This window comes from Thermobia domestica, chromosome 1 (genome assembly GCF_964235325.1).
Source record: "Thermobia domestica chromosome 1, izTheDome1.hap1.1, whole genome shotgun sequence".
Classification (NCBI taxonomy): Eukaryota; Metazoa; Arthropoda; class Insecta; order Zygentoma; family Lepismatidae; genus Thermobia; species Thermobia domestica.
This window is the reverse complement of record NC_137454.1, coordinates 203,428,508-203,442,797: the sequence shown is the minus strand read 5'-3', so window position 1 is coordinate 203,442,797 and position 14,290 is coordinate 203,428,508. Positions and strand designations below refer to the sequence as shown.

Here is a 14,290-nt window from a genome sequence, read left to right as displayed (position 1 = left end):
TTACGTGTTATAGGCTGCCGAAATCATGAAAAAATGAATTTTAAAGGTTCATAGCTCTAAAACTATGGAACCTACCTTGGTCGGGTCAAGACTTCACTTAGGAACTAGTATTTGCCCTATCCAAAAATGCGTGTTTCAGAATCCTGAGGTGCTTCCACAACGATTTTTAGAGAGGTTTGACTACGGTCCATTGATATAAAGTACTCTTCAACTACCTCCATAAAAATTGTTGCGTGAGTACCATAGGATTCTGAAACATGTATTTTTGGATAGAGCACATACTAGTTCCTAAGTGAAGTCTTGACCCGACTACAGTAGGTCCCATAGTTCTGGAGCTATAAACCTTTAGAATTCATTTTTTCATGTTTTCGGCAACCCATAACACGTAAGCGATGGGGTTTTCGCCCTATGTTTATTGGAACTTTGTTTTACTCTGAGGAATCACTCCTCTGCTTTTGTACAACGAATTTAGCGCCATACTGTATAAGGCTGAAAGTGACTATTTTTTGTAACTTAATACAACTTGAAGTATCCGACCGATTTCAGTCAAATTTTCAAGATACATGAGGTTCGGATCTGGAAGCATTTTTGTAATTTTAACGGTAGATCCTCGGAGAGGGGAAAGTATAAATAAAAACTAATAAAACTTAATAACTTTTGAACTACAAAAACAATCTCGATCAAATTTCCAACATATATGAGGGTTGGGCCTTGGGTATTTATCATTTCACTTTGACGAGCCAACCTAGGGAAGGGATAAGGGGGAGATATATGTAAAAAGAAAATTAAAATGACTGCTTTTGTGACCGTCACTCTTGAACCACCCGACGGATCTCAATCAAATTTTCAGCATACATGAGATGAGGGGCAGGGATTACTTTAGGCTATTCACTTTGACGATGCAACGTAGGAGAGAAATTTAAAATGATAAAAAATGAGCGATATTAGTGTTGAATCCATAGTTTCCGGGGTCGATGATGAAAACAGTGACATTTCTGATGCTGTTTCAATCCAAGTTCAGCCTGATAGTTGGGGAGGGTACAACGCAGGGGAGGGGGATAAACATTTAAAAATGATCGAAAATGACTAATTTTAGTGTCGAATCTATAGTTTTAGGAGTAGCTGAGATTAACAGTGACAATTCTGATGCCGTGTGCCGCAGCACGGAGGAGAATCGGAAATGACCAATATTAGTGACTAATCCATAGTTTTCGGGAACATTCAGATGAACAGTGACATTTCCAATCCGGTTTAAATCCAAAATCAGCTCCGCCACTTGGGGGAGAGAAAGAGAGATTTAAAAATGATCGAAAATGACCGATATTAGTGCTGAATCCACATTGTTTGGGGTCATTGAGATGAACGGTGACACTTCCAATGCCATGGCCCGCAACATGGTTGAGGGGAACATTATATATTTGCTTTAAAGTAACTAGTAGTTGGGCGCAAGCCTTTGGCCCGCTGCTGTAAGCTTTAATAAAATTAGTTTGCTCACCAACTCCCCACTCATCATATTTTTTTATATAGTCAGTCAAGGACTTCAATACACACAGTAATCACTCAGATAGCGACATCTATTAAGGTCAGTATTATTGTTAAGAATTAGCGTGATACACTCGGACGTGTCATTAATTAGGCCTATAAGAAATTCTAATTGTGCCCCTTGTCGTTCTGCAACCGACATTACAAATCTCATAAACAAGGTTGTATGATATTTCAGGATACTCTTAGGCAGATATATTTTCCCTTTATAATCTCTAAGATCTGTGTGTCTCAAATTTTCAGTTTCAACATATTTTCATTAGCAGAAACAGTATTCGATACCTGATGTTCTTATTCACTGTCAAGTGGTTTATACTTAGAAGTAGGAACATCAAGAAGAGATGAGAAAGTTGTCTTAATTTATTTCCTCGATTTGTCGTGCTATATTAGTGGTAAGTCAATCAAAAAACACAGTTGACTTCGTTCTATTATACAAGATCGTAATACTGTATATAAATGATGAAATGTATGGGTTAAAAATTTAAGATGACTTTGGCTGTATGGAACAAATACTGGCGTAGGGGAAATTAGTCAGACGAGCGTTAAGAGATGTTAAAAATAAAACTTGTTAAAGGTACTTAACATAATAATGTTGTCTTAGCAGAAGATGTAAAATCTGTTTTTATTTCATGTGAATCTCCTTATATTATTCTTTGTATATTCCAGGGCTGCCAAGGAGCAGAAGAAAGCTGTGAAGGCTGCAAAGAAAGCTCAAGCAGTTCCAAAGGTATTTTTTCTTATCTTTTGGTACAGCGATATAAATTATATTTAACTTTGTATTTCCTAATTCGGACAAACTTAGTACCGTTAGAGTAAGTTCTAGTACCAAGTGCTTTCTTGATAAGTCATTCTTCGAAAATGAAGTGTAAACTAGGGATTTCTAGTGATCATGAGTTGTGTAACGAGAATAACTGTCACTAATGTAATTACTATATGAAAATCAAATTATTTATAACGAGCGTTTTCACAGCCATCTATCTTTGCTTGTAGTTTTATAGGGTTCGCTGTATAACCGATTTTTTATAAGGATAATATAAATATATGTATAAAACTGCGGTTATTCCATTTATAATTCGACTAACGCAAATTCTTCATGATCTGCTGCTGTTACCTCCAAGCAGATAAACGAGTGTGCAAAACTTAGGGAGGAGATAAAGTAATGTATAGTCGATGAAAATGAATGAACAGCCAACAGCATGTTGTAAGAGAGTTCCCACACGTAGATAGGGAGTAAGACGTTACATGACGTGACATCAGCGTGGCCGTAGCGCCGAATAAGTTTGCCTCCTCAACACGAAGGGGTTAAAAGTTACGAGACAACTTGTGTCGGTCAGAGCAGAGCAGAAAGTTGAGGCGCGGCCGTTTGATCGCAAGGCAATCCGGGATGAGCTGCTTCGGCGTGGGTGTTCGTTGTTGACTGGTCGTAGAGGACTGTTATACAGATTCCATATCCTTATTGGAAATAATGCTGTTCTTATGCCGCCCAATCGTATCGTTCCTTCACGTTAGACGCAAAGGACAAAATTTTGTTTTGGGGTGTTACAGGCCGCCTACAGTAAATTTTATTTGGCCTATTCGTCCTATTTCAATGTAGAGCTGGTGCCTATAAATGCCTATTTTTTTATGAAATCTGAAATAACTTTATATTAATACAATAGAGTATCAACTATCCGGCCTAATGGGCAGATGAAATAACAAAAAAAGCATTCAATAAATACTTACTTCCTGAAACACCCATACCATTAAAAGCACCAGTTTTTATTCGTTTCTTCTGACCTCTTGATACAAGCCAGTACTTAATAAACACTTCCTATTGTGTTGAAACAGATTTTGCAAGAAAAAAAATGGATAAGAATCTAATATGTACTAAGAAGAACTATTAAAATGTTTTTTTGAGAAAACAACCTTGCTTAAGTGACAAGAGAGACTTATTAATTACGAGGGTAAGTCAACTGAAAACCATAAAAGTAGAAATAAAAATCCGCATATGGCGCCAGTGAGCTGTAAGTTGGCATGCCTGTTTACGATAGTATGCCGGATGTCTCCTAGGTGGCAGCAGCCGGCAAATGCACAACACCGGCGCAACAACAGTTCCAAAATGGCAGCCCCACTAGCCACATGCACCGTCGTTTTGGAAAACCGCCGTGTGACAATAGACGAAATTGTAGCATGTGTACACATGAGTCATGGATCGGCACATCATATTGTGAATGATGTTCTCCAGTTTCATAAGGTGTCTGCAAGATGGGTGCCCCGACAACTTACGCCTGAAGTGAAACAGCGACGTGTTGATGCGTGCGAAGACCTTTTGTGGCGTGCTGAACGTGACGGTAATGCCTTCCTGTCACGAATCGTCATTGGTGACGAAACATGGGTGCATTACCATCAGCCTGAAACAAAGCGAGCGAGCAAGGAGTGGCGGCAGGAAGTTCCACTCCGATGAAGAGGTACGCAACGCGGTGCACGAGTGGTTGCGCCGTCGCCCAAAAAACTTTTTTTCTGCAGGTATTCAGGCTCTTCCGAAGCGCTGGCGGACTTGCATTGAACGAGGAGGGGACTATATTGAAAAGTGATTTACTTCTGTACCCTGTGTGACCAATAAATAATATTTAAAAAAATAATTATGGTTTTCATTTGACTCCCCCTCGTATTAGAAACATAATTAAAGTGTGATAAACACGAGGGATATAAGGAGGATACAGGCTGGCAAAAGGGAGGACGGAAAGCCAAAGACGAGAGGAGAATACAGTCATGTGGGTGAGAGGACACCTTATACTCATGTAAGACTTTTTCCTATTTGTAAATCTCAGTTGGAAAAGAATCTGAGCTAAGTAAGGTCTCTTGTGTAAAATATTTTGTGATTACAAAATTTACGTTATTTCAATGTAATCTTATCGTTTTTTGCATTTCTGAATAATCTATCTCAGTGTGAATAAAATTTGCTGACTTAAGTATTCCTCCCGGTTCTTTTACTTACTTCCATGGAGAAGAGATAAGAACCAGTATATTTGAATTGACAGCGGCGGATACTCATCATTACTGATACTGTAACATTCTTTCATTTTTATTAATCACTATGTTTTGTACTACACATTTTAATAATTGATTATAGAAAATGAAAATATGTACAGTATTGTACACATTTTAAGATAAATTTAATAATGTCTGACTCAAAAAATCAAGTACACAGTGCAGTATGAATATACAGTGACATCTTTAAAATAACTAAGCATTAACGATTTTTTTTTTACACAAACTACACGTACATCTTTTTACACAAACTACATGTGCTCATTACATATGTTTTTTATTAAAAGAAAATATTCTTTTAAAACTAAGCCGCATAGTACGGAGACCGAATAGTCAATAATTTCCCACGGTTTCTTCCCATTTCTTTTCAACTGGTAGTGACAAGTTGTGCATGATATGCAGAAACTTCGCTGTGTGCAAGATGTTATTTTTAGTTTTTGCAAAATTATTTGTGGAAGTGTCTCGCAATTTCCAGTGCCTCTTTTCATATCTTAGTGCCTAAACATCCGGGCTCTAGTTATGAAATACATTGTAACATATGTAGGTAGGTAAACCTATTTGAATAAAAGGTTTTGCGGGCGTCATTAAGTTGTTCCGACACTAACGAATTTCGAGGTGCTTTCTTTCGCATCGTTTTGTGCTGATTTGTTCGTTTTTTTTTTTTTTTTTTTTTTTTTTTTTTTTTTTTTTTTTTTTTTTTGCGTCACCGGATGAGGGTCAAAATGGGCCTCCAATGAGAACGAAAATGACCCACTGTTCCGACATGATCGAATTTCGAGGTCGTTTCTTTCGCATCGTTTAGGGCCCGCTTTGTGCGCCTATTTCCACGTTTTTTGCGTCATCGGAAGTGAGTCAAAATGAGCTTCAAGGTGAGACAGAGATGACCCACTGTTTCGCCACTATCGAATTTAGAGATCGTTTCTTTTGCTTGTTCTGCAACTATTGAATTTCGAGATAGTTTCCTTCACATTGTTTTGAGCCGTTTTGTGCGTCACCGGAAGTGGGTCAAAATGGTCCTCCAAGGTAGGACGGAAATGACCCACTGGTCCGACACGATCGAATTTCGAAGTCGTTTTTTTCGCGTCGTTTAGTGCTTGTTTTGTGCGTGACTGGAACTGGGGCAAAGTGAGCTTCAAGTGGGATGAAAATGACCCACTCAATATAAAATTTCGAGGTTGTACTTTTAGCGTCGTTTATTGTCTGTTTCGTACCGTTCTGTGCGTCACCGGAAGTGGGTCGAAATGCGACTTCAAGGTCGGATGAAAGTGAACCAGTGTTCCGCACTATCGAGTTTCTAGTTCGTTTCCTTCACTTCGTTTTCTGCCTTTTTTTTTTTTTTTTTTTTTTTTTTCGTCACTGGAAGTGGGTCAGAATAAGCGTTAAAAGTGGGACTAGAATGATCCACTGTTCCGTACTATCGAATTTCGAAGTAGTTTCTTTCGCATCGTTTTGATCCTGTTTTGTACCGTTTTGTGCGCCTATTCTTTTTTACAAACGGTACAAAATAGGCACTAAACGATGTGAATTAAATGACCTCAAAATTCGATAGTGGCGGAACAATGCCTCATTTTCGTCCCACCTTGGAGACCCATTTTGACCCACTTCCGGTGACGCACAAAACGATGTGAAGGAAACTACCTCTAAATTCGTTGATGGCGGAGCAGTATTAATTTGTTCCGCCATGTTTGTAGGTGGGTGACGTACAAAACTTGGAAATAGTCACTAAATGATGCGATTGAAATGATCTCGAAATTCGATCCTGGGGGGAACAGTAGGTCATTTTCGTCCCACCTTGGAGGCCCATTTTGACCCACTTCCGGTGACGCACAAAGCATAGAAATAGGCGCACAAAACGGATGAAAGAAAGACCTCTAAATTCGTTGGTAACGGAACAGCATTAACTTGTTCCGCCATATTTGTAGGCCCATTTTGATTCCCGGCGACGCACAAAATGTGGGAATAGGCGCACAAAACAGTGGGATGGAATCGACCTCGAAATTCGTTGGTGGCGGAACAAGTTAATGGCGCTGGTTTTGCGCCGAAACGTCTCGCGCCCAAATGTCATGGGCCCTTGGGGTGGGCGCGAGATCAATAGTTATCCAGGAATTGTCAAAGGCGCTGGTAAAAGAATGAAAGTCCATATCACAGCAGCTCATTACCAGCATGGAAGGACGTTGCAAATCATGCATAGCTGTCCATAGTATCACACCCTTTCAAGTACCAATTTACTACTTTATCATGAATCGCTGTGCTTTTAGTATAAGTTATTGCTTCTGTATAAAGTGCAATTTTTGTTCTAATCACGTGTTCTTTCCGTTTCGTGTATCATACTGTATCACTATTTTCCACGTATGGTTAAAGTTTCACTAATCTATGCGAAATTTGGGAGTGGCACAACATTCGGTGGCACAACATACGAAACTTTCGTCCTTAAGTATTGCACACCAGTGTATTGACTATATGCTTTTTTTTTTTTTTTTTTTTTTTTTTTTCTTGCCGCATATCTAAAGTCTAATAATTCAGCTTTTCTAATTACTAATTTAAATAATTAACCAGTCATTAATCCTATTTCATTGTAAAAGACTGTTGTTTTTAAATTACATATGTATTAAAAAAATAAATGTTCATAAGATTATACCAGAAAAATAAATCCCGTTAGGGCTAATTCATTATTTACTTTATACAAGCGCTGAGATGGTACCCCTGTATTTTTATTATTATTTGAAGTGGTCAAATTTCTATATTCAGCATAACATTGCAATTTCCATACTTATAAAGCAAAGTATTCTATAATTGATCAAAATACAATGTGAGAATAGTAAGAATTATCCATTTTGATTACGTAATGATAAATATACGGTGTAATTTAAATTACATCCACCCAATGTTTAGTAACAAATCATACATATATCGAAAGCAAACCTTTAAAAGAAATGTGTACCTAATTTGAAGTAAATCATAGTAGTATATACTTATGCAATAATTCAATACAATACTTCGACTACAAAAACTACATCTACGCAATAAATATCAGTATATTATTATGCATGCGTCCAAATTAATTCTTCCACATCATTTATTAGACCATTACATTACATATATCGAATCACTCGTAGCCACCTATTGCAGGAGGTTAAGAAATTGCTGTTAATGTGTGAAACGAAATATATTTAAACTGAATTATTAAAGGAAGTAATTTTGATCATAAATTCACAAGAGCAATGCAGGCCTTTTGGATTAGGTTAAATCAGATTCCAGAAACGTTTTTCGAATGGGTATATTACAAAATAACCATCTCATTGAACCTACCGGTGAACCATAATTTAAAATTTAGTTTGGCTTTTGTTCTAAAGGTGAAATTACGGAAATATATTCAACATGGTTTGTTTGTGGCAGGGATTTTCATTCGATGGCATTGTGAAGCAATGTAACTGTGCAAAAATCTCCTAAAGTAATAGAAGAAATCTTTTAAATATGTAACCTAGTGTATTTAATGCATTCATTTCAACAGATACATTCTAATTATTTGCACTTAAGAACTAAATGCTGCCGCTGTTCGAACTGCTTCCAAGATTTATATTTGTATTTTGGAGTACCTTAATTTTGTAGAATATCATGTCGTACGTTGTTTGCCAACTTAGAAAACTTCAAAGCAAAGTTATTCAACTAGGCTACAAAATTACTTGATTTTCGTAATTTCTTCACTGCCGATTTATTAAAAAATATTTTATTTCCATTTGTCAAGTCTAAAACGATTGATACTTGATGGCTTTAAGATAAAACTGGCTACATAATTATTGGAAAGGTTATTTAAGAACTGACCTCTTCTAGTTCTTATTATTCCACATTTACCGTGAAATATACGGGGTGGTACGAAATACACCGACAAACCGAAGGAGTTGATAAGAGACCAGAAATTAAGTAAAAAATGTCTAGTGAACATGAATCGAGGGCGACATCATCTAACTTGAAGGGCATTCAAACCCGGCGTAGGTCCTGATATAATGCCGATTATCCTGTGAACGCGGAAAGATATCGCTGTCGGCTTGTCAAAACCTTACACAAAGTCGACCCTGGTAAGTGACATACTCATGGTGCTAGTAATCGCCTCATTGCAGGGCTCCATAGACGATAGTATGTTTCAAAGCTGTATCAGCAACTGTTCCGTGGAGTAAATTTCTTACTATGATGCATGTATTATTCTGTTCCATAATTGGCCATTCAGTTCAGCTGCTTCTGATGTCTTAAAATATCATGTCACTGCTTCCTTGCTGTGGAAACCTGAATACAACTTAGTGTAAACATTCAAACTCATGTAAATGTAATATTTTTCTTATGGAAATAGCTTATTATAATTTGAAAAATCAATCTAATCTCTGACAACTGATCAAAATAATTCTCACGAAAATAAATTCATTAAAATAACCCTTTCCTTTTCTACAATACTAATTTTAAATTTAGAAAACGAAAGGAGGTTTTATTGAATTTATTTTCGTAAGAATTATTTTGATCAGTTGTCAGAGATTAGGTTGATTTTTCAAATTATAACAATACATTAAGACAGTGAAAACATAATTATTTTATAAAATTAACGTTAAAAACAGTTAAAATGTTATTGTACATGGTTTGAGTAGGCTTGAGATCTAAGAGATTAGTGATCTGTAAATAAAAATATTCCATCTTCCAGAAATTTTCTTTATATATATATATATATATATATATATATATATATATATATATATATATATATATATATATATATATATAGGCCCGTATTTATATATTGTGCGCCCCTTTGTTCTAAATAATTTGCCGCCCCCTCCCGAAAACAACCAATGTTAAGAGTTGAATTCATAGTTTTTGGGGTCGCTGAGATTAATAGTGACAGTTTCAATCCAGTTCAACTTAATGGTCCTACTCCACTCTCCAGGGAGGGGGTAAGATTTTTAAGGTAATCGAAAACAATAGATATTAGTGTTGAATTCATATTTTTCGAGGTCGCTGAGTTATCAGTTTTCATGATGATGATCTTCTCGCCCCTTGGGTTGGGGGTGGGAGAGGATGACTTTTTAAAAACAATCAGGTAAGGTAGCTAATTAGTAACGAGTACTACTGGAGCGAATTAAACACATTAACATATTTTCTCGTGTTTGCGCGGGACTGTGGGTTGCTAGTTTTAAATATTACTTTATTGTGAACCTTAAAAAAAGAGTTCAAAAATTTTGCCACCCTGTACCCGAACACAGAATAGCACTTACCTAAATACGGGCCTGTATATGCATATAATAAACTACGGTTATCAAAACGTGGATTGGATGTTACCCATAGATGTTGTAAATGTTGTGGATTAAAGGAAACATCCACAGCGATGATTATAAAGCTTAAAGGAGTAGGTCATTCAGTACCACATCAATACATTTTCGCAAGTAGGCCCTTGTGCAATCTTTTCGAAAGTAGTATGGTGAAGTGTAAACGATAGCATGGGCATGATTTCGCTGAGGAGACAGATTCAGTGTGTGTTCGCTTGTCTAGAATTTCTGCAGTGTGCATAAACGTCATTCACCTATTGCTAGTTACTATTTCTGGATGGTATTAATACAAACTGTCTTATATCACTTACGATTCAACATATCGTGAGGTTCTTTTCGTTGAAGTTTGGAATCTGTAGCGGTATCATTCCACCGGATTTTTCTGTTCTTCCAGCAACGAGTATTTTATTCATCAGATAGATCTTTTCTCACGCTATGTTTATGCAGATTATGCATTGCTGGCGATGTAATTTGTGTTTTGGTATGTTTTACGTGCATCGATACCAATCATGTGTTTCCCACGCACTCTGTTTTCATCAATCAGTGAGGTGACATATTCATAAGGGCTAACCACTGCCAAAGTGTTTGTCCCGTTGAAACTTCATGAACCACCAGGTTACTAGAGTATGAGACATAGTACGGTAGAAATAGGGCTCTTTAAACGGTCTAGTGGTTGCTTCGAGAAACCTACATTCTCCAATATTTGATTTTTTAAAAAACAAGATGATGCGCTTTGTTGGTTGAGTTAATAAGCTTGCTTTCTTCTGGAAGTGTAAAGTGTAGATATTTGAGTTGAGATATGTAAGTTGAGAGCATTGGAGATAAACAAATATCATAAGTTAATTTGAATTAAAATGTTTTAATATAGGTAACAAAAGGGTATCAGTTTACTGTTTCAATATGTTTATTTTTAACTGATCGGAATCGCTATGTTCTGTAGTAGTTACAATAAGCATTTAAAAATATCTGAATGTATGAGAATTACACAATAATACACGTAAATTAGAAATATACTGTAGTTTGCTTTACTTTGTGGAAACTGAATTTTGTTGGATATATTTTTAGTTTAATATATAGATAGTAAGATTAAGTGTATTCACTGTTAACTTAAAAAAAAAAAAAAAAAAAAAAAAAAAAGTCTGTTGTTAATATGTATTATCTTTTCTTTTTGTAGGCAACAAAGCTGCCAGCAAAACAGAAGGCTCCAAAAGTTACGCAAAAGTCTGCTCCTCGCGTTGGTGGTAAACGATAAATGTAAATTATACATTGCCTTGTAAAAATAAAAGTGATCAAGTCTCGGTTTTGTGTTTTTATTGTGATTTTGCTTAAAATGATAGTTTGAATAAGACCTGCAATTATGAGTTGACACAACCAATTTATAGCATATGTGTTAGAGAGCGCGAGCAAGCTATACGCGAAGTGGGGATTTATATAGCTTGGATGCAGCTATGATCTTACAATAATGAGAGTTGGTATGATCGTAAAATATTCTGTTTACGTTTAGCTAAAGTATCACTCACATACTATCAACGACACAGCTGTGCTTGCTTCTATTTTAATATTACTTATTTTGTACTTTTTATAATCAGTTTAGTGGGAGTTTCACAAAAACCACATATAGTTGTGGCGCTTAGTTGGGTACGTACTACGTGCTGAAGGGGGCAAATTTTCATGATAAAAGAAAAAAATGCAGAGAGGAGATATGGATACCAGAGCATGGCATGATAGTATGTTACCATTTGTCATGTGTTAGTCTACAGTTTATGCATGGGAGGGTACAGAACAGGGAGTGTAAAAATGATACTTTTATTCTTTTTCTTTTGATATTTTGACCCATTTCTGTCGCATCTTTTCGTATAAATTATATGGAGAAAATCCACATTTTTATTTTATATATATACAGTGAAACCTGTCTTCAGCGGAATCGAGCGGGACTTGCAGAAATTTCCGTTAAATTCAGGTTTCCGCTTAGTGGAGGTAGACCTTTCCTTTCTTTCTTTCTTTTTTTTTTTTTTTAAATACATGCTTCTAAAAGGGCATACTGAGAAAATATATTGCTTTACGTACATTGTTCGATTACAGTACTTCTTTCTTCTACGAATAAATACACAAAAAATTAAAATGAATACAAAATATACTATGCACACGTTTTCTTTATTTTTCTAATAGCCAAGCAGGGTTTTCTGTGTACATTGCTGCTTGACTTTCCGCATACACTTTAGACTGAGAAATTATACTATAGTAAGTGAATCAGAATCATTTTTCCGTAAGGCAAATTTTTGCAGTTCCTTTAAACTTCTGAGAGCATCTTGACGTATTTATTCTACACTCTTCTTCGAACTCGATATCGTATTCCTCTTCTTCCTCTATCTCGTTTTCTTCTTTCCGACATTCCGTATGATTCTTGATTAAGTTGCGGGGATTAAGGACAATTTGTGGGGGTGAATATGAGAAGTGGTTGGGGAAGATCAACACTGTCCAGAAATATTTAACAAAAGAACGAACATTTTATCGCAGACAGTGCAATGTATATGTCTCACAGAATGTCTAAACGCCGTAGTCCGGAACTTAGAATTTTCCGTTAAATGTTTATTTTTTTTTCCGTTGTCCGCGTAATACAGTTTCCGCTTAATGAAGGGACTTTTACACGTTTTGTTCTCCAAAATTCATGGGACCGTGAAATATTTCCGTTTAAGACAGTTTTCCGTTTAATAAAGGGTCCGTTGAAGACAGGTTTTACTGTATATAAGTTAAGATCAAACCATAAAATCTGACATCAGACCAGAGCCCAGCAAACCTAGGCCCGAAGACAGCCCGGCCTGGCTCGAGCTGGGCAGAGAACGGGCCGGACCCTAAACTGGCCGGGCGTAACCGGCCTGAGAACAACCAAGTTGATAAGTCAATCCTTCAATATGCAATGGAAAATGAGAAATGTGTCGTCATAATATTGCAATGTCTATTTGTCCTTCTCGAATGGGGAAAATCGTTTGAAAGGTTACCCAAGGTTTGTTTTCTATATCCCTATTCTGTCTATTTGTTATCTGTGCTTGCTCTGTCCAGCCATGTTTATTATACAATAATACAGCTCAGGGACGTAAAAGTCTTATACTACGCTCATTAGTGCATTACGAGTAACAGAAGATATGTAAAATTGCTACACCATATGTGATACTAATACTACTATTACGATTGCTAGTGCTAATTCCACTTTTGCTGCCACTGCTACTACTATTACTATTATCACTACTGCTATTACTACTAATCAGCAGCGTAGCGTAAGGGAACGTCGGTATGCCCGGCATCCCCTATTAATAAGAAAAAATACGTATTTTATTGTATATAAATTGTTTGCTTGTAATTATCACAATTATTTCCACTGCAACCTTCTGGATGTGCTCTCTCGCCTTACTTTGATAAGCGGAACGTACGCATGCGCGTCACTCAGATGCACATTTTCTATATTTCCGCTTGTATGCTATGTTCCTTGGGCATCCAGGTCTACTGCAAGAAACGGGGTTTTCGTCTGCTTTCTGTTTAGTGCGCATGCGCAACTACCTGCTTTCTTAACTCCCTTTATAATAATAATAAATTTTATTGTCGAATCAGCTGCATAGCCATAGACAACGTCAAATTATAACTTACTACAATAATGTACAGCAATAGTGATTGTTCATTATCTACAATAACTGCTAAAGTACTAAAGTTCACCACAATAACATATCTTAAATATTATTACCTTACAAAAATTAAATATCGTATTCAAAAAATTCATCTATTGAATAAAATGGTGTTTTTACTAACCAAGAATATAATCTATTTTTGAAGCTACCCATAGGTAGTTGTGTCAGTTCTATAGGTAATTTATTATACAACCTCACACTCATGGCTTCATAGCTATTTTGTGATTTTGTTAATCTCAAATTTGGTACGTTGACACGTCTATTATTTCTAGTGTTGTATGAGTGTATGTCATGCCTATAGTGTATTTCTGACGTTTTGCCCTTTATGTACATCAACACATTGTATATATATAAATTGATTACCGTCATTATTTTTAATCTTATGAATAATGGTTTACAATGACACGTATTCTCTGCATTCATCATTATTCTCAACTTTTTTCTGTAACAACAGAACGTCCTTCACATGGCTACCATTTCCCCATAAAAGTATACCATATAGTAAGATACTTTGAAAAAACGCAAAATATGCGGATCTTACATAGTTTTGTGGTACCTGATTCCTCAAATTTTTTATCAAATATATAACTCTTGAAAGTCCCCCTGTAATATATTGAATATGAGAGTCCCATGATAATTTATTATCAATAACAATGCCCAAAAATTTTACACTGTCCAAATTGTTCTCGGTTGCCATACCTCTTAAACTGAAGTTTAAATGTTTCATTT

General features: G+C 36.2%; 1 protein-coding gene across 1 annotated transcript in view; it reads left to right on the top strand.

Moving 5' to 3' along the window:
* The window catches only part of RpL24 (ribosomal protein L24), a 30,852-nt gene extending 19,673 nt beyond the window's left edge, over positions 1–11,179 (top strand). Inside the window, exons 5-6 of the mRNA XM_081768693.1 lie at positions 2,209–2,269; positions 11,056–11,179. Coding sequence (XP_081624819.1) covers positions 2,209–2,269; positions 11,056–11,133 — 139 coding nt within the window. The 3' untranslated portion in view covers positions 11,134–11,179. The remainder of the gene's footprint in view (positions 1–2,208; positions 2,270–11,055) is intronic.
* Positions 11,180–14,290: the final 3,111 nt, after the last annotated feature.